Source organism: Camelus dromedarius, chromosome 31, assembly GCF_036321535.1.
Source record: "Camelus dromedarius isolate mCamDro1 chromosome 31, mCamDro1.pat, whole genome shotgun sequence".
Lineage (NCBI taxonomy): Eukaryota > Metazoa > Chordata > Mammalia > Artiodactyla > Camelidae > Camelus > Camelus dromedarius.
This window is the reverse complement of record NC_087466.1, coordinates 4,151,523-4,177,786: the sequence shown is the minus strand read 5'-3', so window position 1 is coordinate 4,177,786 and position 26,264 is coordinate 4,151,523. Positions and strand designations below refer to the sequence as shown.

Here is a 26,264-nt window from a genome sequence, read left to right as displayed (position 1 = left end):
GTAAGATTCCTGGCCTTAAACATGGCTTTCATGCATCCGCTGGTTCCCAATTACTTAAGGGTAAGTTTCAAATCTTCAACTAGGCATTGAAAACAGTCCATGATCTTGTTCTACCCAACCTCATGTCCAACTGCCAGGCCTCTCTCCTCACCATTTTGTTTTTGTCCTAACTGCCAAGTCTTTGTCCTTGCTGGATCCCACTCCCTAATACCTCTATCCTGAGTTCACCTCCTTTAAGGTCTAGCTTAAGGTCTTTGGTAAACTATACCTTAGAGTCCAGGGCTGTATTGTACTTATCTGTAGCTACTCTTTCCCACTAGTGCTGAGCATGCAGTAGCTGCTCAATAAAATTCTCACCGAGCCTAAGACCCCGGCTCCTGTGCTGCCCTCGGCATGTTGTACTTAAGTCCGGCCATGCTTTAGTCACTGGGAATCCCTTATCTGGGGCCCAGCGTAGGGCCAAGCGCCAGGGACCCTTAGCATGAAAAGCCACGACTAGTGACAGCTGGTCCACTCTCCTGTCGGCCACAGGAGTTAGTCTGCCACCACGTACAGGCTGTGTAACATTAAGTCACTACTCCAGCTTTGGAAAATGGGGAGGCCAGCTCTGCCCATCGGGAGTATGGGTTGTGGCCACTGAACAGGATTACGCCTCTAAAGGCCTAGTACTGGGCCAGCTCCTAGCAGGTGTGGCATGAAGGTTACCGGGCCCAGCCGGGCCACCCAGTCCCTCCCCCCGCGGAAAGCACAGTCTGCATAACGCCACTTCCGAGGGTGGGAGCACAGTGAGTCAATGTGCGTGTGGGGCTGTCCGCAAAGGCAGGACCCGACCCCGCCCGGCCAGTGCGGACCCAGAAGCAGGTGTGGCCCCGCGGAGCCCATGGGCCAGGATGGGCGGGGGCGGGCCGGGTCCACCACTCGGGCACGCGGCCTCCTGGCTTCTCCAAGCACTAGGCTTATTTGCTTTTGGGGCCCTTCTCAAGCTAGACCTCTAACCTGGACTCAGAGGCGCCTTCTCAGGTGGGGCCGTGACAGCGCGATGCCTGCGCGACCGCCCTCACCGCGCCCCCTCCCCGGGCTCTGCAGTCCCAACCCCAGCTATCCCCTCTCCCACCTCCACTTCTGCGGCGGTAAAATGCAGCACTCGCAGAGCGCCTGCGCGGTTCTGGGGCGGGGCGGCGGCCGCAGCTATTTATAGTAGGTGACGTCACCTTGAAATAGACCGTTAGGGCCGGCCCGCCCTTCCCCCCTCCCACTCGCGCAGCTCCGCGCCGCCCGGCTCGGCCGCTCCCACTGCGCAGGCGTCCTCTCGTCCTCCCATCCCCCCGCGCGGCCGCCTGTCCTCCCTCGGCGGCGTCCGCGGCGCGAGCCACTGCGCGCGGGGCGAGCCAGCGAGAGGGCGAGCGGCGCTGCCTGCTGCCTGCAGCCTGCAGCCTCGGCCGGCCGGCGAGCCAGTGCGCGTGCGCGGCTGCGGCCTCCGCGGCCACCCGGAGCGGACAGGCGGACGAGCGAGCGAGCGGGGCGCTAGGCGAGGCCGGGCCACAGCGACATGGGGGACCGCGAGCAGCTGCTGCAGCGGGCGCGGCTGGCCGAGCAGGCGGAGCGCTACGACGACATGGCCTCCGCCATGAAGGCGGTGAGCGCGCCGGGAGCCCGGGCGGCTGGCCGGGGGGCCCGGCGCACGGGAGGGGTGGGCGGCCGAGCGGCGGCCCCCTCCGGGCCCAGGGAGACCCCGCCGCCTCGCTGGGCGCGGCCGTCCTCCCGCAGCCCGCGCTTCCCGCGCCCGCCGCGCGCCCCGCCATTTCCTGCGGCCGGGCCGGGTGGGGTCTCCGGGGAGGGGGCGCGACGGGGACCAGCAGGCGGGCGAGGGTCGCCGCATCCCAACTCGGAGCCCCGGGTCGGGGAGAAGCCCGAGGGGACGTGAGGGAGCCGCATCCCCCCTTCTAGACCGTTCTGCCGGGCTGGGTCACCCCCTCACCTCCCTCCACACCCCAACTTGTAATAAAGAATCATCTAGTGAGTGGCGCCCCGTCTCTCCTGGTTTCCGCTGCCACGACCTGAAGTCGGTGTGGTTCCGACCCGTTTTTGCTCGGCTCGCCCGAATCGTTATGGCTCCATCTTCCCACGCCCGGAGGTCTGGCTTTGTGTTCGGAGACCTCCACCCTGCGGTCGGGCGTGGGGCCCCCTCCCAGGCTGGAGGCTGCGCCCATCTGCCCGGAGCGTGCCTTGTGGGCGAGCCGAGCGCGTGGGCCCTGCCTTCCCGAGACCCTCGGAGACCCGCGTGCGGCTCGGGTTCCGGGACGGAGCCGCGGCCGGCCACACCCTGGCAATGCCGCGGGGGTAGGCACCACCTGCGTGTCTGAGGCTGGGTTCCGGTGATACCGCTCGCTGTCCCAGTCTCCTCATATGATTTCACGGTTTCTCTAAATGAACATTACTTCTCTCTGCGTCAAGGTCACAGGGGTAGAGCCACAGCTGCTGCCACCAACCTGCCGTGCTCACCCAGTGTACAGACTCCTGAGACCTGGGAGGGTCGGCCGGGGCCTCACCCTATACCTAAAGACTTAGAAACTCTGGGGGTGGGACGCACATCTGCACTTGAACCAGCTCTCATGGCAAGTGTTAGTGGGTTTAAATTTGAGAATTACTACCCTGGATTGTAGAGCTCAGTTGCCCTTTTGCGGGCCTTTGAAGGGATTTCTTAGAGAAAAAAGCTGCAAATACAGGGGCTCCCTAAAATTTCAGAGTCACGTGAAAAGCCCCTTTTAAGGCTTCTGATATTAATATATGAAATGTGTTGTTGAAGACAGTATTTAGGATTATCCAGGGAAGAAAAATTCTTAAAGAGTTATCTTTTCCGTGTCGTCCTTGTCACACATTGAACCTGGTGTTTGTTCACCAACGCCCATTTGTTGATTCATTGGTGATCCCAGTTTGAGCCCTGGCATGGCGTCGTGAGCCAAGTAGGAGATTTTCGTCCAAACCAGGGATGATTTAGGTTTGGGACCTGAACTCTATGTAATTCTGGGGGCTCTACAAGAAAAACAAATTTAAGATATATTAATTTAGCGAATTTTACAGAAACAGGACTGACTGTAAGTGCATCCCCTAGGAAGGGGTCCTGAGCTTAATCTTTGGGATAAAGCCACTTCTGTCCACACAGCAAGTCACTCTTAAGTGTGCTTCTTCTCCACAGTAACTGAGTAGCACTGGGATTATGCAGGCTGAGGCCACTCTCTGAACATTTTAAGGAGGCCCTCAGTTCCCTTTTGAGTGGGACTTGAAGTGTTAGGGGAATAAAGGGGAATAAAATTTTGGGAAATGAAGAAGGGATGGGGCTTGAAGTGAAGTGAATTGAGGTTAAGGGAGAATGGCTAGAAGGTAGTTCTGGAGCTGAAGGAAACCTGAGGCAACCTGAAATGGGAAGTGAGGAAAGAATGCAGAGATGTAACCAGAATGAGATGTAGTTTGTGGAGAGAAGAAAGTAGGCTTCCTGGTTTCCATAAGCAGTCCTGAAGAAAAATGCCTTCCTGCAGCGGCCTGCATCCACAGACTTTCTCTGAAGCATTAAGGTAGTATTTTGCAAATTGATGGACCTTTTCATGTATTGGGAATCTGTAATATCTGTATCTGAAGTGATTAATGGGTTGGATAAGCCATCCACAACTGAAAATTCAATCCAAGCTCTAATTATGTCATCTCAGAATTGTGATAAACCCTTCCCTCAAGGTAACTCCTATTAAAAATTTAGAACTTTTTTGGTCAATATGTCTGTTTCTTCTATTAAAGAAATTTTCTTGTCATCTAAATTAATGCAGTATATTTATTAGAAAGGACTTGGCAGGGGTCAGTGGAAAATAGTTTCTTATGTTTTATCTGTTAAGTTGATGTTTGTACATTCTATTTTTTCCCCCAGTTCTTAATGTTCTTGAGAAGACTCAGTTACCCATTTCATTAATATCATAGGCCTAAACTATAACTTTTGTAAAGAGGTGGAATTCTGGTAACCCTTTGGGTTTATGTGGGCTTTCTTCAGGGCAGGTAAGTAGACTGCTCTGCTGCACCTGAGTGAGGGGATGGTCTGATGCCACCACCCCGTGACCCTGAAACTCATCCCTTGTCTTCTGGTCCTCTCACGCGTAAAACTAGTAATGTTGGTGTTACTGTCAAGTGGGTTTTCAGCCTTCATTCTTCTAACTTGTTTTCTGTTTCCTTTATAATTGAAATGGTACCTAATAATATTGCCTGCCTGTAGTGGTTGATGTTCCTTGTGGTACCAGCGTCACCTGGAGGATGGTGTCGGTAAGCTTTAAAAAAATCATGCATGTTGGAAACGTTGCCTCACATAAGCTGAGAACTGCAGTCCCCTGCCTCACCCCAGAATTTGAAGAGGCAAGAAATTTTCTGAGATGATGTAAAAGTGAGTCTTCAATCTTGTCTCATACCTAGCAGCTTACATAGAGTGGAACAGTGGAAAGAAATGTGAAAGATTCTAGAACCCAAGTCCTTTCTAGGCCAGTCTTGGGATGACCTTACACAATTCATAACTTCTGTGAAATGGGTGTAGTACTATCTTATGAGATCTATAAAACAAACCTATAACATGGGATAAAAATCTTAGGGCATAAGACTAGTAATTTAAGGAAGGAGAGTAAATAACCAGATAGATTTATAATTCAGTTATGTCACTTATTGCCTTGAGTCATCTTTTATTTTAAATTACAATTTCAAAACATAGATGGTAATTGTGAAGGTCTAAAATGTAGAAGTTATTTGGGATGTCATGGTGTGTTTTAACATTGACACATGGTCAATTACAGAGCTAACAAGGGACAGGGAGGAACATGTGTGAAGGACTTGGAGAATATCGATAGAAATCTTAAATGCAGGAAAGAAGGCTGCGGCTTAAGGAAAAGGGTCGGAGAGGAAGAGGCACTTGGCCCAACCAGTGGCAAAAGGCTGTTATTCCAAAAGCTGTCAGGTTACAGGAAGCATGGTCTGTAAAAGCGCAGCAGAGTGGCCCAGGGGGAGACCGAACCCATGTGGCAGGTACTGAAACTAGGGGTGATTTTGAGGTGTACCAGAATTGTGGTTAGTGTGGCAGCTTACAGCCACATTGGTACTACCGTTTGAATTTATGTAAACTAGTAAGCCCTGTTTCACATGTAAGTATTGCTTTGTCATGGGTTGGCTGAGGCGGGAAGAAGGCCCTGCTTTATTGCAGTATTAAAAGGCATTTGAATTGGTGAGCAGTTCACATGGCGCTGCTGCACCAAAGTGGGAGTTGTCGCCATCTGGATTTGGGGTTCCTGAATTATCCCCAGAAGAGCTCCCACAGTCAAGGATCCCCACTACTCTCTTAAAGAAGCCCAAAATGTATTTTCTCACCTTTGTCTGGAATTTTATATTAGTGGTAGACTGCAGTGTTACACTTTTCCAGAATACAGTTTGGGAGGGGATAGCCCAAATGTGTTTTCCATGTTACAATTCATCAAGTTTATGGAATTTATCAGTTTATCTGTTAGGCATTCAGTAAATAGTAGCTTTTATTCCATGTGTACATTTCTCATTGAATCCTGAGAACAACTCTGGGTGGATCCTCTTATTAACTCCATTTTTCCAAATGAGTTTTGAAGAGATTAATTTTCTCGGGGTCAGGTTGTAAGGTGAAGATTTGAACTCTTGAATTTAGAGCTCTCACTTTAACCACTACGATAATGTACCATGGGGCTGTTTCTAGTATACATTCTGGTTGATCAGCCATTGTCATCATTGGTGTCTAAGTTCCAAGCCATTAACATAAGTAGTCTTACTGAACAAATAATTCCCTCTATTAGATGTAAGTCATTTTTACCAAGTTTGATTAAAAACACAATCTACCACTTATGGGTGTTAGTGACAGCAGGGGAGCATAAAAGGCAGACTCAAACATCTGGATTGTGCTTGTTTTCCTGAAGGCCAGCAGTGTTTTTTAGCTTAAGAAGCAAAAGTATTAATTGAATTTGAGTTCCCACTATAAATTAAAAAGTACAGGACTCTTAAATTATACTTGTGGTATTTTAAGGCATTGTTTTTCCATATTGCCTTTAGTATATTTTGTAAGCCTAGAGGCCCCCAAATTTCAGTGTCTGGGTTGTTGGTAAGACTTCCCCTGGCGTCCGGGTGGAGGCCACCTGTCTTCTGCCCCTCCTGCCGCTCCTTCCCCGCAGTTGCATTCCCTCTTTGGTGGTGGGTGTTGGCACAGGTTCCCTGTGATTGGAGCTTCTGAAGCCTTCAGTCTTGGTGCCTGCAGGGACAGTAGCATTCAGCAGTGCCGTTCACATGGGATTGTGTTTAATCCCTGCCAGTGTCTCTGAAACTGTTCAGTCATGTCAAAAGCGAGACAAAGGCAGTCTCTCAACAATACAAGGGTAGCTGTTTTGACTAATGTTAAGCTTTGAGTGGATATTAATTACCTGAACTCACCTGCTCTGAGCTTGAAGCTGAGCCCCTCACCTTACAGAACTGCAGCCTTGCCAGTGGTGAGGGCAGAGGGGTCTTTCCAGGCCTGGGCAAGTGGTGACTGCTGGTGGATGCTTTGCTCGCTTGGGACCAGGCAGAATCCTCACTTTCAGGTCATCAGCTTGGGAAAGAGAGCCAAAAAAGCTCTCATCCCTCTAGTTCACTTTAAAAAATATATAGTTTCTGCCAAAGAAGCGTAAAGATTTTATGATGTGGTATATTTACCTGATCGTTCGTGAGGGTGGTTTTCTGTTATAAGTTCTTACATCAAAAGTAAACGTGTTGGTAGCGTGTGGGCAACTGTAAAAGGTGGGGTGGGGGCTGTGTGCGTGTGGCTGTGCAGGGTGGGAGCCCTGTTCACGGGTCACCTCAACCCTGACTTTGGGGTGTGGCCTGGCTGCTCAGGGGTGGTGGTTTTGTGTTTGCTCAGTATTACTTTTTGAAGTTGGATGTGTCCCAGATTGAGAACTTTTAAGTTTTCCCAAATAGTCTCTGTGCTATTTTTGGCAGCAGATCTATTTTTACTCACAAACACATAGTTTATTGCCTTGTGAGTTAGTGGGAGGAGGCCCTTAGGGATTTTTGAGTAAGCGAATGGTGTCATAGGAAGACAGATGAGTTAGCTGCTGACCAGTTTGTTGGTGACTTCCAGATATGCTATGTAGTCCGGAGCAGAGTAAACGGGGAAGGGAGCTGGTGCAGCCCTGGGCCGCACGGGGAGGGCCGCATGGGGAAGACGGTGGGGAGCACAGTCCCCAGAGGGGATGGAGACGAACCTGTAGATGGTGCCAGTCCCTCAGGGTGGGGTGTCAGGGGGAGTGTGGTAGGATGATGTGGGCCAGGAGGTGGGCAGGAGGGCAGAGGTTGCGAGCAGAGGTGGGGGTCCCTTGGAGCTGGTGTAGCCACGCGGAGACTTAGCGTCTGGAGTTGGTGTGTGGCAGAACTGAGAACGTGAAAACCGGCGCTGTAGTAGAAGGAAGGCTGAGAACCTCGGCCTCAGTCTCCTCTGTCTTGAAAATTCTGTGTCTGGTCTTTATGTGCCTAATTAGAAACCATTTGGAACTTGTGATTGTAGAGGTGCAGTAAGTCATCTCTGTTGAATCCGCAGGTGATGGCCCCGCCAGGGCAGCGTTGGGGTGACTGGGACTGTGGTTCCTGCTTTCCTTCCTGTTACACTGCGCTGCCTCCCCATCTGCTTCTCTTTGTGGGTGACCAGACTTTTCTTTAGATCTCCTGGCTCCGGTATTTTGGAGCTTGAAGCGTTGGGAACTCGTGCCAGCTAACATTAATGCAGGTTATTTGCCAGAAGTATCACCAGTCAAGACTGGCTGTAAATCTTGTTTGTTTTAATAGGCCGTCTGATTTCACTTCAGTCTCTAATTTTCCAATTGGGAAAAACTCCTGGTTTTCTTTAGTTATCTGATCAAGTAATAAAACTATCTTCCTCCCATAGGTTTCCCTTTGTTAACCGAGTTGTAACCCAGGAGTATTAAAAAAATACTATATTTAAACGTATCTAGTTATTTCCTAGTTAGGCCCTGGCTGGGGTTCTGACAACAGTGCTTGCTTAGTGGTTAGTCACACTCAGCTGATGCTGGCCGTGATTCATTCAGACTGGCAGGCAGCCAGAGGGTTGTTACGTAAACACTAATACTCCTCGTAAACGATTTTTCTTGTGAAGATGTCATTTTAAGTATCGCCCGGTAGCCTTTTTGGGCAGTTTATTCCTGATGGAGAAGGGATGCATGAATCCCTGAAACCCGCGGATACACCCACATTTCATCCATGGCATTGGTATTGACCTCATGCCTTCCCACACCTTTTGTTGTTGCTCAGGAAAAATGGAATCCTAGAATTTTAGTGCTGAGGAAGTGCTTGGAGATTGTTTGGGTTGGTCCCCCTTATTTTATTTTTGATGCCCAGAAAAGTTACTATCTTCAAGGTCACATGGCTAGCTCGGGCTAAACTCCAGATGTCTTAGGAGTTTTTCGAGTGATGATACTGTCCCTTGTACAGACACTGTGTGTGATACATAAATGTTTCAGGCATGTGCTTAGTTTTAGTGATGTACTCTGGGGACATTCCCTGATGTATCGTTGCTGTGGTCCAACAAAGGCAGCTTTATTAGCTGCGGGATGAAGTGTATAGTGGCTCCTTATGGATATCATTGCATTTTAGTACCAAGTGGCCTTGGATGGATTTACTTACTTGGAGATCTGAGGAGCTTTCCAGATCCTTTTCTTACCTCATGTTTTGTTTTATGGAATATTGCCTTAGTAAAGTGTCATTCTACGGTATTCTGGCATTCTGAGATCTGTCATAATATTTGAGATGGAATTTTGATTTTATAAGAGTTGCTTCCTTAAAAGCCAAATTATCAGAAAAATAGCTACAGCGTCTTTTTATAATTTCTAGGTAAACTAATGTATGTGTGGGTGTTAAAGGCACTCACTGGAGGAGAAAATTAGTGGGGTTACAGGTCTCAAAGGGAGCGTGGATTGGGGATAAGGAGAGAAGAGAGATTGCCCGGACTTGGGTGGATCACAGGGAGTTATATGGAAACCACTCCTGTCTGTGTGGGGAGGAGTGAGGAACCCGGCCTGCAGGCAGCCCTTGCAGCGGGTGGTCAGGGGCGGGTTGGAGCTGAAGATGCACTGAAGAAGCGGTGGGCTTGGGCTGATTGACCAGGCAGACGGGGAGAGACCATCCCGGGCTAAGGATTTGCAGCAGAAGAATGGGGTCCTGGGGACAGGGAAATGGGGACATCAGAAGAGAGAGCTGGTGTTTTTATTTTGTCTGGGGTTTGTGGAGGAGGGGAGAGGTGGTAGACAATTGCTTGTTTCACTTTTTAAGAACTTAGCACAGGTTTTCTAGTTTTATGCATAATAATGATTACATTTGATTAAAATCTCTTGATTCTCCACTGCTCATTCATCTTAATCCATGGTATGCATGTCTATTTTAATATATTGTTTATAAGTTTATCTATCAAACCTGGCTTTTCCCTTCCATTGGAGTAGGTTCTGTCCTTATAATTTGATATAAATAATACTTCTTTGTTGAGTTTTATGGTTTCCTAAGTTTTCTTCTTTTTCTTTTTTTTTAAAAATTAAAACCTTTCCCTGTAGGTCATATAGTTAAAGACTTCCCCTACTTTACAGAAGATACAGGCCAGTTTAACAAGTTAGTGGCTTTGCTGGGGCCCAGACCAAAGTTTTCTGGTTCTAAGCCTGCATTAGTGTCCTAGGGGCTGCCAATCAAAGCCACCACAAACTGGATGGCTTAGAACAAGAGAAATGTATTTTATTGCAGTTTGGAAGGCCAGAGTTTGAGATTAAGGTGTCAGTAGGGCTGTACTTCTTCTGAAGGCTCTGGGGAAAAAATCCTTCCTTGCCTTTTCTAACATCGGTGGCTCCTGGTAACTCTTGGAGTTCCTTGGCTTTTGTAGACATACAACTTCAGTCTCTGCATCATCACGTGACCATGACCTTCATCTCCAAATCTCCCTTTCCTTATAAGGACACCAGTCATTGAATTTAGGATCCGCCCTAATGCAATGTGACTTCATCACATCTGCAAACACCCTATTTCCAAATAAGGTCACATTCACAGGCACCAGGGGTTAGGACTTCAACATAACTGGGGGGCACGTTCAACACAGCAAAGTCCAGTATTCCTTCTGACTACATAGCTCACTCACTCGGAGTTGGCACCATGGAGAACTAACTAAAGGAAGTTACAACTTGTGAGATTTAACATTTCCACTTAAAGTAATTGGTACTTCATCCTTGAAGGTCAGTCAGGGTTTCCTGTTAGGTAGGTCAGAGTAAAGCTTGCTGCTGAGTAGCTGTGCTTCCTTTCAGCAGAGGCTGGAGACACTTTACTGCCACTGACGCATCCGTTTTGGGTTGGGGGAGGGCTAGGTGTCCCAGTGGTGTTCCATGTATAACCAGACAGGGCAGAACCTGGCCCCTGGAGCTGTGTGGGCCTTGATCTCACCTGGGTAAGCTCTTTACCCGTTAATAAGTATTTCAGGGAGGTGTGATTGATCCTTTCTAATGTAAAAGCTAAAAGTAGAATCTGGAACAGACCTCCCAGTCTGTAATTATCTTTGAGCATTTGGCAAAGGAATTGTAGGATTTTACTGTGAGAATATCTCATGCAGAATAGCCGAACCTCAGGGCTTTTCCCCTGCCATTGTGCTCCACCGCCTCACATCTTAGAAAGCCTGAATTAAGGATTTCTCAGAGTCCTCATCACTTAATAGTTTGTTTCGATTATTTCTCTCTTCTGTTAGACTGCTGTCTCCCTTCAGATAGGGTCCATGTCAGACTGGTTTTTCTCAAGTGACTTGTCCATCATCTTGTTTGTGAAGAGGGTGATTGACTGGGTTGAAGGGAAGATTTCTCTCCAAGGTCTCCAGACTCAGGTCTCAGTGTCCGTCTTTTGGGGATGTTGCAGGTGACCGAGCTCAACGAGCCTCTCTCCAACGAAGACCGCAACCTCCTGTCTGTGGCCTACAAGAACGTGGTCGGGGCCCGGCGGTCATCTTGGCGGGTCATAAGCAGCATCGAGCAGAAGACCATGGCCGATGGAAACGAGAAGAAGCTGGAGAAGGTTAAGGCTTACCGAGAGAAGATCGAGAAGGAGCTGGAGTCAGTGTGCAACGACGTGCTGGCACTGCTGGACAAGTTCCTCATCAAGAACTGCAACGACTTCCAGTACGAGAGCAAGGTCTTCTACCTGAAGATGAAGGGTGACTACTACCGCTACCTGGCTGAGGTGGCTTCCGGCGAGAAGAAGAACAGTGTGGTGGAAGCTTCGGAGGCTGCCTACAAGGAAGCCTTCGAGATCAGCAAAGAGCACATGCAGCCGACGCACCCCATCCGGCTGGGCCTGGCCCTCAACTTCTCCGTGTTCTACTACGAGATCCAGAATGCGCCTGAGCAGGCCTGCCTCTTGGCCAAACAAGCCTTCGACGACGCCATAGCCGAGCTGGACACACTAAACGAGGATTCCTATAAGGACTCCACGCTCATCATGCAGCTGCTGCGAGACAACCTCACCCTCTGGACCAGCGACCAGCAGGACGAGGAGGCCGGAGAAGGCAACTGAGCAGCCTCGGCCAGCCCCGCCCCCACCCTGTCACACCGGCCCCTCCGCGCCACAGTCACCAGATACCTAGTGCTAAACCCACCCGTGCGGCAGCACAGCTACTCAGATCTGCTCTCCGCCCCCGGAAGCAGTTCCAGATCAACTCATGGGCATTGCTGGACTGACGGTTGCTTTGAACCCAACACCCCCCCTCCTCCCCACCATCCCTTTTTGAATTGTGCAGACAGGTGCATTCTGAAGGAGGCATTCTACTCTGCCTGCTGGTCTAGGTGAAATGCAGGCGAAAGCAGTGGGGAAGTTAAAAAGGAGAATTAGCCAACACAGGCTACAGTCGGTATTTAAAAGGTCCATTTAAACAAGCTGATAGTGTTTTGTTAAGCAGTTCATCTTGTGCATGCGAAAATGAATCCACCCTTCCCACCTCTTCCCTCAGCTCATGGAAAGCAAGGGAAGCTGAGACAAAGAGACCACTTGCTCCTGTCCATTGGCTTAATAATAAACTGTTTAACGTGAGGTTTCGGTAGCGCCTTGTTTTGCCTCTTTAAATTATGATGTGCACAAACCTTCTTTTCAATGCAATGCATCTAAAGTTTTGATACCTGTAACTTTTTTTTGTTTTGGTTGCTATTGTTTAAGAATCATGGATTTATTTTTTGTAACTCTTTGGCTGTTGTCCTTGTGTATCCTGACAGCGCCACGTGCGTTAGCCCGTGTCAATCAAGATGGGTGATTATGAAATGCCAGACTTCTAAATTAAATGTTTTGGAATTCAGTGGGTAAATAAATGCTGCTTTGGGGATATTATTTCCATGTGTATGGTCTTCATTTCCCTTCTCTCAAGGAGCGATGTCACCGCTCACCATGTTGAACCCTGGTTTGATCTCTCAGACCCTGAACCGTTCCTAGAATAGTGAATGTTCATGCCCTAATTCCATCACACGTTTTGCAAGATACACGTAAGACTCACAAATTTTCAGTAGTTTCCTGTGAATCCAGCCAACATAGCCTCTGGGCCCCTCTCACTGGTGCTGGTGCTTGTACGGGAGCCGAGCAGACCCAAGTGCTGTGTTCTGCGTGCAGCCCCTCCTCTCTGGAAGGTGGGTCTGTGCCTGACTTGGGGAGGTGTTGCTCCACCCACCCTACTGGGACGTTGGTTGCTGTTTAACACTCAAAGTAGGTGCAAGTCCTCAGATTTTCTTAATACTCTTTCTGCATTAGATGGGATAGTGTTTAGTAGGGGGAGCAACTTGGATCCCTGAAATAATCTTCAGTGATCATTATTAAGAAAGCTTTGTGTATTCTTGCAAATAGGACAGCAGACCTCCCTCTGAATTTAAGAAAGACCTGACCCCTTGTGTACCCTTCCCGTCTGCCTGCACCCCAGGCTGCTCGTGAGGCCCAGCATTGCCAACTGAATCCTTCCTCCCCTGGGGGATGTGGGCTCCAGCCCCTCACCATTTCCGTCACCTCTGATGTGGTGTCTGGGACCCAATGTGCTTGTTGAGGGGATTGACTCAGTTACACAAAAGTCCTAAACACCTTATTCTTGACTGAAGTGTGACACTAGACTGGTGGGAATGGCCACGACCCGTCTGTCCTTGAACCTACATTGTGCTGGAGCTCAGAACCTGTAAGCACAGACGTTACACCTATTTTCGCATCCCGATGTAGAGGTATGACCCACATGCTAATAAATAGTCCTCAGGAAGCCTGTTTGAAGTTGCCCTAATTGCTAGCAAAAATGGTTATGGAGTTTTGCTTCAATTAGTAGGTCAGGTATTTTAAAGCTACAGCTTCATATGGCTAAGATGCTTGGCTTTGAGAAACATATGTAGCTGTTAAACCTTATATTTAGGAAAAGTGCTCACGTTTTCATTTCACAGCTGTCTGGTGAAAGGTTTTGTCCCCACCTCACAGATGAGGAAGCTCAGGTGGTGGGCCTCTGGAATCAGCTGGTGCCACAGAGGACAGCCTCTGCCCAGGACATCTCATTCAGAATCCTGACTGCGCTCAGCTGGGCTCCAGGCAGCTGACAGCCTTTGAGACTCAGGTCCCTCGTTTTTTAAGAATAGGATATGGAATATAAGCTCTTATTCAACTCAAAGTACTGTGTGTAAGGCATCCTCTTGGGGCTGGGAACAGGTCGGGGAAAGTATGGACACACAATCCCAGTTAGCCCCAGGAGTGACAAATTACACGTGGCATGAAGCTAGAAGTCTCTGCTGTGTGATCCCAAAGGTTTCCCTCCAGTTCTGCAAACTGTGATGTTTTTAAGCTTGTCAGGATACATTTATGAGATGAGATGGGGTCATTTCAGTGTTACTGCAAGGGAAACAAGACCAGAGAAATGAAACGGCTCTTCCAGAGTCAGGCTGCAAAGTTAGCGTCGGAACCTGGACTAGAATTCAGAGCCCCTAAATCCTTGTTCCTGGTTCTTTTCACTGTGCCACAGTGTTGGGGGTGAGACAAAAAATATACATGTGACACAACCTGTTCTGAGGACACTTCCATGGTCTCAATGCTTTCACTTAGAGTTGAACATAGAGTTACACTTGGAAAGGGATTTTTCAGTATATTGGTGCTGTTGCTCAGATTCTCAGTAATTCCTCAAACCCTGCTCAAAGGTCCATTTGTTTGAGCTGGAGGAAAGAGGATTCCTGATAATGGAGCTATTGTTGGGTAAATACAGCCATCTTAAATCACTTGGGATTGGAGAGCCCAGGGTGCCTCTTGGTTCTGTAGAATAGGGTGTGTTCTACTGTCGGGCCTGCCATTCAAGGGCCAAGGCGGATCCTCAGTTCTCAGGAGACCCTCCAACTATTTGGCAGGCACAAACGCTGATTCACAACTGGGTGGGACTTCACAGATCATCTTCCATTACAAAACCCAGCCGTTAGGAGGCTGATGAGAACGACCATTTCAAACACTCTGTGTTCTGGGCACTTTCAGCGCATGGCCTCTGAATCTTTACAGTGACCCTGGAAGGTAGGAATGATCTTTTGAACAGACTAGGAAACGAGGTATCAGGTGGTAAGAAGATACATAGCCAGTAAGAGGTAACACTGAGATAAAACCCGGGGCAAGCCTATGCTGTGGGTTTTTCGATCCCCACCTGGAGAAAAGGAGTTCTAGAAAAGTTTTAGAACTTTTGGTCCCTCCACCTCTCTGGTCTCTGTCCTTTCTTCTCCAGTCTCTCTGACATCCTACTCAAATCAAATCCTTCCCTCAGGGTCTAGTGGAGTGGTGTCACTTAAGAAATTTCTGATCTGGCTGAAGCCTCCTGCCTGGTGGCTGTGGGTCTGTCCTTACACGATTATTCCAAGTTTCCGGGCACCTGTCTCCTCCACCGCTGTGGACCCCCATGGCACCAAGCAAAGCAAGGGCTCCAAAGGTTTGGGTGAACTAAAGACAAAGGAATCCACTGTCAAGTTCATTTTCCCAAAGTACAGCCCTCGGGTGCCAGGAAAGGGAGGGAAAATGATGTTAGCCAACGGCTTTCTGCGGGTGACTCAGCAGTCACCTGTGAAGGGGACTTTACATCCATTTTAATTTGAAGCTAACATTCTTGTGAACTAGGTTGTAGCTCCAACCAAAGGCTCCAGGAGGAAAAGTGACTTTTACGTGGTCATGCTGCTGGGAAGTGGCAGAGCCTGTGTGTGGGGCTCCACGGTCCTTGTCCTTGTTGTGAATGTGTCACCTTCAGGTGGCGGCTTGGAAGCCTGACCATCCAGGTCTCCCTTAGTGGGACGGATCTCTTCCTTTCCTCCAGCCCATTTCTCTGTTATCTCCTCCTTGACGTCTGCCTCTTCAGCCGGATCAGCCTTTTAAATTTTGCCCCATCCCAACCTGAGGCGCATCCAGCGATGTGGACCGCGATGCTTTTCCCTCCTAATCCTCGGAGCTCCTTCTACCAGAAGGAGGGGTATCTGTAGGGACGACAGCTTCAGGATGACTTAAGAGGTGGACCAAAGCATTGCCAGTTGAAATCTCTCCCTAGCTGGACCCAACTCAATTCAGCCTCTCTCTCTGGCTCAAGTCATCACCCTCCCTTCCGGAATGGCTTTCTGCTCTGGGTCTATTCAAATCCTCTCCTATCTAGGAAACCCCACCTCCTTGCCAGCTATGGTGAGCCCCTCCTTGGTCTCTGGGTCTGCACTACACGATGGCATTTATCACCCGTCTTCAGTCAACAAACACATTGAGCTCTTACTACGTGGTATGTATCGGGCAGGGTGCTGGGTGGGGACGGACATCTTGGTGAATTTCCTGGTCTTGTGGGGCTAACACTCAAGGGGATACAGTAAAAATATAAAATCATACAGTAACTATGAAAGTGTCACTCAGGTTCTTCACAGGGCCTGGCTCAGCTCACAATAAGAATTAGTTGAATTCATGAGTAAATGACTGCTGTGAGGTCAGAATTTTGAAAAAAGAAGTGACCAAAAGGAATTCTTCATTTCCACAGCCAAATCCACCAATGGGCCATACGAGAAATCAGAGGTCATGAGGCCTCGGGCTTGGTTCCAACATCACCTATAAACTGGCGATGTGACCTTGAGCAAGTCCTGACCTCTCAGCAGCCTCTAAAAATGAGGCAGATGTTTGGGGCGGTCTCTGGGCACCTTTCCATTTGGGAGATTCTGTGATTCTGTGTTATTTTCTACTGCTCTGGGATGGTCCTCATCCTCTTCCTGGACTTTTTCCTGCTCGACCCCCTCTCCCTTTTCCTTCCGCTGTTCACAGTGGTCCCTTCTGCATCCGCCCTCCACCCCTCCTTCACTTTCCTGGCCACCCCCTAATTCCACCAAGAGGGTTACCATGGCAATCATCTCCTGGAAGTGACATCACTCATCTCCTAGGCAACCGTTTCCAGGGCAGTGACATCATTCAATCACTGTGGCAACCCTCCGAGAGGACAGTTCTGCAGTAAGAAGGGCAAATAGAATTCCTACGTATTTCTGGGAGCTGATGGGCAATGTAGGGTGAGTATTAAAAGAAGAAAAAGATTTCTAGAGCAAGAAGAAACAGCTTTGGGCTTGTAGGGGAAAAGTGGTAAACCAGTGTGAGGGCTGGGAAAGCCGAAGCTCTGGGGTGAACTCCTTCCCCTTTCCAATAACTAGGCTGACCATTTAATGTGTCACCAAATTGGGACACTTGAGAGCGAATGAGGGCACCATTATTATTACACCAGATAACAGGTGAAAACGGTCTTCCAAGCAAACCAGGGCATGTGACCCCTGCCCTTAGGCAGGTACCTGGCCTCACTCCCTCACCTATGGCTCATCCAATAAGCATGGATTCAGCTCTTTCGTGTCTGGGCACTGGGGATCCCACAATGAGCAAAACCAGCTCAGGTTCTGGCCTAACGGAGCAGACTCTGTGTGTGGGTGGGTGGGTGGGTGGGTGGGGCTGAGGTGACCACGCAGTCCCCTGATGCTGTGGTGCAGACTGAGTGAGGTGCTAGGAAGAGAAGGCATGGAGCACCAGGGGCGTGTTGAACAAAAGTCCTCGAAGCAGCCTGGGCAGGAGGGGAGTCAGGGGAGGGGGGACGGATGGAGGAGGGAGAAGTCTGGTTTGGCTGAGGGAACATCATGTGCAGAGGGAGTGTGCAGAGTGCCAGGAACCAAAAGGAGGCTGGTTGCTGACCGCAGAGAAGGAGGGAGCCGGGTGGGAAACGAGGGTGGAGTGGTGGCAGGCACCAGGCCTCACAGGGCCTGTGGGGCCAGAGCACTGGCAGCCCCTATGGAGGTGTTGAGAACAGCGGAGACACTGTCCTCTTTGCATCTTAATAGTCTCAACCTGGCTGTTGTGGGGAGCAGGGTAGGGGGGAGCTTTGCCCAGCAGGGTGACTGAGGGGTGGGGATCTGGGTGGTGACAGTGAGATGGAGGTTTGAGGTGGATATATCTGGGAGGCTTTGCTGAAGGGCTAGATATGGGGTGAATGTCAGGAAGGGGTGACATTTGGGTGGCATAGGGGCCTTGGGGTGGGGAGTGCCTGCTCTGCGGGGGACGGGATTAAGGCAGGCAGGAGAAGAGTCCAGGGTACTATGTTTAAGGAGGCTCACAGGGCAGGGGCAGGGCTGGCTTTTAGGAGGACAGCCTCCTTAATGAGGCATCCTGGGAGGAGCAGGTTTTGTTTTGTCTTAGGGGGTGGGAGGCCGTGTCTGTTGAGCAGTAATAAGGACAGTCTCTCAGTTTATGACATGAGGTCTTCACTTTTACCAGTCCCTAATAAAAATGGGAAGAACAGGCTGCAGGCCTGAGGCCTGAGTGCCACCGCGTGCCTGCTGCTTCATGGTCCCCACAGGAGCCCAGGGCAGGAGCTCCTCGCTGGCCCGTCTCACAGATGGGGAAACCGAGGCTCAGGCAGGTTCCAGAACTTGCTGAGGGCCTCCCTGTTTGCAGATGGCTGAACCAGGCCTCGGACTCAGGCCTGTTGACTTTGGAGCCCATCCCCTCCCCCCAGACCAGGTTTCACTGACTCCTCAGTTTCCTGGTGAAAGGAAGAAAGGAAGGGAAGCTAAGCATCTTCAGGCTGGCCACCACCTTCATCTTTGCCACCTCCATCTGCGCTGAGGGGCTGAGAAGGGATGAGACCCCCAGCTCCACAGAGTTTCACCCCTGGAGCCCCCCTCTCGACCACACATCTTCTCAGCTGACCTTTGGGGTCCTGCCTGGGGCTGGTCTCCCCACCGATGGGGAATGAATGGGAGGTCAAGGATGCCTTCCTCTCTGGAAAATGGGGATAATGATGGTAGGAATTCCTGCCCCACTGGTTTGTGCTAAATGAGGAAAGTGCTCGTCTTGGGGCTCCAGTAGAGACTGGATTGCTGGGTTTCAGTGGCTGTTGGGATGAGGGCAGGAGGGCAGGAGGGTGGTGTGTGCATGACAAATGCCTGTGGATGGAGGCAGGGGTGGGGACTTGAGGACCAGCTCCTGGCTGAGGGAGAAGCCTCCTCCTCACCATCCGGCTCCCAGAGAGACAGCATGGTTTGTATCCTCCTTCCCAAACCTACACCCGCTGCCGCAGAAGGGGGACAAGCTGGCCTCCTTTGGGAAAAGGGGATCCCAGAAATAGCCTGGAAACAAGCAGGTCGCATCCAAGAGGCCAAAGCCTGGGGGCGGGAGTGGTGGAAGGGAGTGAGAGGCCTGCTCTGCACTTGGGCTCTCCTCTCCATCCATCCCCCAACTTGATCCCCAGCCCTGCCATTAAACAGCCACGGTTTTGCTTTAGCCTCCAACTACAGGACTCCGAAAGACACAGGCTACCCTGAGCTTAAAAAGGATAGAATAAACATGAAGATTTGGCCCTGTGATCCCAACACACACACACACACGCACACACACACTTTCTTCTTCTGCGTATTAATCAGGGTCCAGCCAGAAAATGGTACCAGTAGGAGATGCACATTAAGAGATTTATTGCAAAGAGTTGACTTATGCAAGTGCAGGGCTGGCTAGGCAGGTTTGAAATCACACGGTGCAGGCTGGAACTCTTGCCAAGGGTGAAAATTGCCGTCCACAGGCAGAATTTCTTCTTCCTCAGGGAAGCCTCAGCTCTGATCTTAAGGCCTCTCAACTGATTGAATCAGACCTATCCAGATTATCTAGGATAATCTCCCTTAAAGTCAGTTGACTTAACTGCATCTACAAGTGTGATTTAGTTGCATGTGCAAAATATCTTCAGCACAAAATCTAGATTAGTGTTTGATTGCATAACTGGGGACTGTAACCTAGCCAAATTGACACACTCAACAGACCATCACACTCAGATCCCAGCTAGGCATGGTCTTGGAGGCCTGTGGGATGCTGCTGTACATTTATTAATGTGACTATTACTCAGCACTTATCACGTCTCTGGCACTGTGCCATTCCCTGCAGTGTATCAGTTAACCCTCAAAACATCCTGTGAAGCAGGTGCCCTTCTTGCCCCTAATTCTACAGATAAGGAAACTGAGCCTTAGAGAGGTGATGAAACCCTGCCCCGCCTTAACTCTGAGCCATCACTTTCCCTGGCCCCTCCGTGTCCTCTCTGTCTCATCAAGTTCAAATTGCTGTATGTTGTGAGAACCATCCTGCCGCTCATAGCCCTTTTTTTTTTTTTTTTAATGGAGGTACTAGGGATTGAACCCAGGACCTCGTGCATGCTAAGCATGCGCTGTACCACTGAGCTCTCCCTGCTGCTCTGGACTTCATCTCTCTCCCGTGAAGTGGCTCCATCCTTTACGGCCTTTCTGGGATTACCACGGAAGGGAGGGACCGTTCTGGAACCAATTTCTCGGGCCTTTGCTGCCACCTAGAGGGAGCGCCGATGTTCACCACGCTCCAGACAGGCCCTCCGGAAGGCAGGTGAGTTTGCAGGTGAGCTGCTGAGGTCCAGAGGGGTGCGGGACAAGCAAGGGGGGGTGGGGGTGGGGGGAGGGCGGTGAGGGGCGGTTCTGGTCCCACTAACAGAAACAATGAAAATTCCGCAGGCTCTTGATCCGCCTGCTAGCTCAGGTCGCCCAGGTCCCTGCAGAGTCTCCCAGGGTTTCTGGGGCCCCGGGGGTGTTGAGATATCTACTTCTGCTGAGCCTGGCCTCCCGAAAGGTCCCGTCGTCTCCCGCCGCAGCCGGGAGGCCCAGGCTGCCCAGGGTGTGAAGGAATCCGGGAACTTCTCTCCCCCGTTAGGTCACCTGACAGGTCTGCAGTGCCGCTCAGGCTCCCAAGGGGACCCGCCCACTCCGCCTGGGGAGGAGGAGGCCCGGGGGACGAGCAAAGGAGGCGAGAAGAGGGGCGAAGTCCGAACAGGACCCAGGAGAGCGGCGGGTCCTGACTCTCCGCTCGCAGCCCCGCCTCTCGCCCCGCCCACCACAGACCCCGCCCACCACACCATAGGTCCCGCCCTCACCGGCCATCAGTCCCGCCCACTCAGTCACAGGCCCCGCCCCCGGCCCCGCCCCGGCCCCGCCCCTCTGTTCTGAGCGCGGCCACCAGGTGGCGCCGCGGGACGCGCAAGGGCAGCAGCTCCGCAGCTGGAAGAAGCCGCCGCTGCCCAATCCGCGCCTTTTGGTTCAAGAACCTGCTGGTGGTGGGTGGGTTCGTGTGGAGTGGGAGGCGGAGACCGAGGCTGAGAGGCCACGGCAACACCCGCAGTGGCCAACCTGCCAGGCAGTCTAGTCAGCCATCCAGTCAGTACGGTCAGTCAGCCACCCAGTCAGCCTGCCAATCCCGTCAGCCCGCCTGTCAGTCAGTCCCGTCAGTCCACCTGTCAGTCAGTGACCCAGTCAGCCTGTCATCCTGTCGGTCATCCTGTCAGCCAGTCTTGGCGTCCAGGGAGTCGGTCCAGTCAGCCCGTCAAGTCACACGGCCCGTTGGTCCCGCAGTTTCCCCGTCGGGCCTCCTCAGCCGTGTCGCCGTGTGGCCGTGTGCTGGGAGGCGGGGGCCGTGCGGGGCGGCGGCGGGGCCCGCGGCCGGGCTTTCTTGGGGCGGTCGGGCCTGCGGGAGCCTCGCGCTGCGGTAGACGGCCAGGCGGGCCGGGTCCTCGTGGGGCCTCTCCTCTCGGGCCGGGACGCCGCCGCCGCCGCGCTCCCCTTCCGTCGGCGCGGGGGGTGGGGGTGAAAGCGGGCGGGGGCGGCTGGCGCGAACGGATCAGGGTTCGGCTTCGGGCTCCCTGGGAAGACGCGGGCCGGGAGGAGGGAGGGGCGGGCGCGGCCTGGGCCCCAGGGCCCGAGGAGTGACTGGCTGAACCCCGCTCCTCTGCGGGCTCCGCACCCCGAGGCGGAAACTGAGGGGCGGGAAAGTCGGCCCGGGACGCGGCGGGGCGAAGGGCGGAGCGGGGCCTCCGAGGGAAACGCCCTGGGCGTGGCCTGCGGGCTCCGGGGCCCGGGGAGGAGGCGGGTGGCTTCGGGGACCCAGGGGACGACGGCCTCCCCTCCGTCTGCCGCGTCTCTTCCCGTCCGTCGAGGCCCGGACGCTCTCCCGCCACCGCTGGGCCTACAGGCTGCTGGCGGGGGAGGGGCTGCTCCCGGCCGCGAAGGGGGTGCGGGGGGTGGCGGGAGGAGACGGGGTGGGGGCGGGGAGGTGGCCCCTCCTTCGGCCGCCGTCAGTCGGACGCCCACCAAGTGCTAAGTGTGCGCGGCGGGCAGCGACAGGGGACAACAGCATAGCGGCTGCCCTGTCACCGAGGGCGGAGTGTCGGCTGTGGTCAGAGCCGTCAAGGGGACACAAAAGAGAGTAAACAAGTTGACTGCGGCCAACATCGTGCGGTGAGGGGAGCAGCGGGAGCAGCGAAAACGCTGAGGGAGAAAGTGAAGCAGGGCAGCGTGGGAAGGCCCCCTGGGCAGGTGACACTCAGTCTAAGATCTGAAGGAGGAGGAAGCAACCATGGCGTGGGGAGAGCCTTTCAGACTGAGGGAGGAGCTTCACCACCTCGCTCCTTCCTGTGTTAGGATGTGCCCGGTACTGCTCTAGTTGCTAGAAGAGCGGAGATAAATAATAGAAGGGAAGTTCTTTCTCTCATGGAGTTTTTGTTCTAGTGGAAGGAGACTGAAGACGAACAACTAGGGAGTGATGAATGCGGTAAAAGAAATAAAAACAAGCTTATGGGATAGGAACTGACTAAAGATAAGGGGACTATGGGAGGCGAGGTGGTAAGGGAAGGCCGCTCAGAGACCCGAATGAAGAGAAGGAGCCAGACATGCAAAGATCTGGAAGAACATCTGGAAGACAGAGGGAAGTGGGAATGAGTTTAGCAGGTTTGTGGTGTATGGTGGGAGTGTGATGGGCATTGAGGTTCAGGGACCGGGTAACGAAGGGAGCGGCAAAGCTAGGAGAGTGGTTTGGATTTTATGAGAAGGTGTTGGGAAGCTGATGGAGAGACACGGACATCGGAGGAATGTGAGAGGTCTGATCCCTCCAGCTCCTCTGGGTGTGGAGTGAAGGGGTGGGAGCGTGGGAGTGGAAGCAGTCGGGAGGCTACTGCACTAGTTCAGGCAGGATGATGTTGGCCTGGATGTGGAGATGGAGGCAAGTGATCAGATAAATCTAGGGGCTGAGCTGATAGGAGGGACTTGATGACTATTTCGATGTGGGGCAGGGGGTGAAGAAGAAGGATTCCTCTTTGGATTTTAATTCCAGATGGATGGTAATATTGAGTTGGAGTGGGCAGTAGAGACAGGTTTAGGGGTGGAAAATGGGAATTCAGTTTTGGAGAACTTACAGAGATTTCTGTTAGACAGGCAAGTGCAGATGCCCAGCAAGCTGTTAGCTCTCTGAACCTGGAGCTCAGAGGAGAGGATTGATCTAGAGATAACATTTGGCTTGGGGCACGGGACTGTGCTGGCTAGGCCAACAGGGACAGCACTGTTCAAGGCACTAGGTTCACTATTCACAAGGTTGGGCTGACATCACACTAAGTCTATAACATTTTTAACACTCCAAAAAGGAACCCAGTATCTGTTAGCAGTCATTCCCCACCCTCCCCTACCCCCAGACCCAGACAATCACTAATCTGCTTTCTGTCTCTGTGAATTTGCCTATTCTGGACATTTTATATACGTGGAGTCATACAATATGTGGCCTTTTATATCTGTCTTCTTTCACTCAGCGTAATGTTTCCAAGTTATATCCATGTTGTAGTATATATCAATAATTCATTCCTGTTTTTGTTTGAATAACATTCCATTGAGTGAATAGGCTACATTTTGTTTATTCATTCATCTGTTGATGGGCATTTGGGTTGTTTCCACTCTTTGACTATTATGAATAATGCTGCTCTGAACATTTGTGTACAAGTATTTGTGTGACTATATATTTTAATTGCTTTTGGGCATATATTTAAGAGAAGATTCTCTGGATCATACTCTATGTTTAACTTTTTGAGGAACTACCAAGCTGTTTTCCAAAGAGGCTGCACCATTTTACATTCCCACCAGTAATGCATGACAGTTCTAATTTCTCCATATCCTCGTCAACACCTGTTACTTCCATTATAAAAAAGCCATCCTAGTTAGTGTGAAGTGGTATCTCATTGTGTTTTTAGTCTACATTTCCCTAATGACTAATGATATTGAGCCTCATTTCATGTTTGTTGGCCATTCATATATCATTGGAGAAATTTCTTTAAGTTTTTTGCCCATTTTTAAATTGAGTTTTTAATTGTGGAAGTTAAAAAAATGTTTTTATCAGATATGTGATTTGCAAATATTTTCTTCCATTCTGTAGGCCTTTTTACTTTATTGTGTCCTTTGAAGCACAAATTTTCACTTTTTGATGAAATCCAATGTATTTTTTCTTTGGTTGCTTATGTTTTAGCTGTCATATCTAAGAAACCAAAATATTAAGATTTATATCTATGTTTTCTTGTAAGAGTTTTATAGTTTTAACTCTTACAGTTAGGCTTTTTATCTGTTTTGAGTTAATATTTGTATATTGTGTGAAGTAGGGGTCTGACTTCATTCTTTTGTATGTGGCTATCCAGTTGTCCCAGCACCATTTATCGAAGACACTATCCTTTCCCCATTGAACATTGAATGTTCAATTCAGTAACACCCCATTGAATATCTTGGCACCCTTGTCAAAAATCACCTGATTGTACATCTATTCCTACCACTTTTAGCTCTGTAATTTAAGCCTTGGTTTTCTCATCTGCGAAAAGGTGACAATAATATCCAAGGCTGACTTATCCATCAGGCATAGGAGGCACAACATCTAGGGCCCATGACATTTTTAGGGCTCTCGTTTCACCCCTTTTCCCAGAAGCCCTTGCTCTCTCCTGTTTGGGTGGCTTCCTCTGGTAGGACTTGGAACACTGCAGGTATTGTGATATCAGACGTGACTGCCAGGGTGGGTGCCTCCTGCAGGTGACCTGTCACCTTATCTGCTCTACCCTCTTCTCTCCCCTGCCTTTTCTGGCTTACTTCCTAGAGTAGAATTATCCCAGGGCCAAACATTAACTGTGAAACCATAAAACCATGTGAAGCTCAGGTGGCTTCCAGTGGCCTGGACTCTGATGCCCTGTTATCGAGAAATGTTGCTTCACCTCCCTGTGGATAGGGTGGGTGGAGTGGCTGGAATGATGGGGGGGGGGGTGCCCAGCACTTCAGGCTTCTGCCCTGGCAGAGCAGTGGGCAGAGGATGCTGCTATTGCTTGAGGCTCAAGTCAGGGCTCTTTAGATCTGATCCTTGGGCCTCGGAGAGAGAACACAGCAGCATCTTTCAGCATCAACAGAAGATGTGCCCTCAATTATGCAATCAGGAACTTAGCTTTTACTAAAAAAAATATAGCTTTTACTCCTTTTTTCTCCCTGCTAAGCAAGTTGGTGCAGGGGGAGGGGTGGAGGGGGTGAGGGGAACAGGCTGGAGCAAGTAGGACCAAGTTCAGTGTCTCCTGGCCCCTTATAATCTCTACAAAAATGTATTGGTCTGCACTGCACTGGACTGTTGTTTCCTTAGAGAATGATGATGGAAGAGGGGAGAAAAATGGCCCGAGATTCTAGAGGGGTGAAGCCCTGAGCAGGCTGGAGCCAGTGTGAAGGTATTTATAAAGTGTGTTGGTGTGGAGGCTGCAACAGGCTGCCGTTTCTTAAAAAGTTGGTGAGGCTATGGTTTCACTGTATGCCACACACCCCAAAGCCCAGGATTGGGAGGTGAAAACTCTGGTGTGTGGTTTGGGCTCTACCGCTAAGTTGCTTCATGACCTTAAGGAGATTGTTTCACCTCCATGTTAAGTGCTTCATGTGCCAGTTAAGTGGTTGGCCTGTTTTCAGGGTTCCTGTGAGGATCCAAGGAGCTAAGAGAGCTTCCAAGTACTTTGGAGAGTTGGAAACATTTCCTCGAGGTCAGGCCTTATTTCTCAGCTTGGTGAAAGGCATTTCAAATGTTCTAGCATCCTCAACAATGAACCCGTGCATAGGATAAAATGTTGAACACAGCACAGTTTCTACTTCCAAGAGGAGTAACCAAGTACAAAGAAGTAGCCACAGGAGCAGTCACTACTACAACCCCAGGCAGTCTGTGCTAATGCTTCCCACTAGCATATAGTGTAGTGTATTGAGGTGATCAGAGGGCTGTGGTCATAGGGCTTTTGGGACTCAGAAAAGGTTTGATGGGGGGAGTGAGGATTGGTAGAATTTAGTTAGGGGGAGAGGGAATTTGATGGGGGGGACTAGAGCACCCTGGGCAGAGGGTGGGGGGAATGGCACCTGGACCTTGTAGGCAGCAGAGGAATAATGTCCCACCAGAGTACGAATGGTAAAGATTAAAAGGGAAATCAGGAGTAACCAGGTTAATTTTTGAGTGCTTTCTGGAACTGACCCAGCCCAATGGTTAATCTTTTGACCCTTGAGAAATTCCTTGGACCCTGTCCCAGGCATACATACACACAACTAGAGGACCCAGAGGGGCCCAGAGCAGAGCTGAGGGGAAAGCTGAAGTCACCCCGTCCAAGCATGACCCCTTACCAGAGGCAAAACGGAGGCCAGAAGAGGACAAATAGAGGGACTGACGTTTTCTGGGGAGTTAGTGGCAGAGCAGGAATTTGAACTCAGGTCTCCTGAGTCTAGATCATCATCAACTGAGTCTTAAAAGTGGGCTTGATTTTGGAGGCTTTCTGCCTAGTGTTGGGTAAGCTGGCAAGTTTGGATCCTGCCTTGTAAGTGTAGCTGTAT

General features: G+C 50.6%; 2 protein-coding genes across 3 annotated transcripts in view; both read left to right on the top strand.

Annotated features, from left to right (window-relative positions):
• The first annotated feature begins 1,351 nt into the window (after positions 1-1,351).
• On the top strand, positions 1,352-12,420 carry YWHAH (tyrosine 3-monooxygenase/tryptophan 5-monooxygenase activation protein eta). The gene is made up of 2 exons (XM_031443151.2): positions 1,352-1,636; positions 10,963-12,420. The coding sequence occupies exons 1-2, from the start codon at positions 1,550-1,552 to the stop codon at positions 11,614-11,616; spliced, it is 741 nt and encodes a 246-aa protein (XP_031299011.2). The 5' UTR covers positions 1,352-1,549; the 3' UTR covers positions 11,617-12,420.
• Positions 12,421-16,548: 4,128 nt separating this feature from the next.
• The window catches only part of SLC5A1 (solute carrier family 5 member 1), an 86,121-nt gene continuing 76,405 nt past the window's right edge, over positions 16,549-26,264 (top strand). Inside the window, exons 1-2 of one of the 2 annotated variants that reach the window (XM_031443152.2) lie at positions 16,549-16,598; positions 19,731-19,965. The gene's annotated coding sequence lies outside the window, so the exon portion shown is untranslated. Of the gene's footprint in view, positions 16,599-19,730; positions 19,978-26,264 lie in introns of both variants that reach the window. The other variant, XM_064481051.1, reaches the window with a different exon arrangement.

Coding starts and splice junctions, on each gene's coding strand:
- YWHAH (XM_031443151.2), top strand. CDS start 1,550: ATGGGGGACCGCGAGCAGCTGCTGCAGCGGGCGCGGCTGGCCGAGCAG. Junction 1,637..10,962: donor TGGCCTCCGCCATGAAGGCG/GTGAGCGCGCCG, acceptor GGGATGTTGCAG/GTGACCGAGCTCAACGAGCC.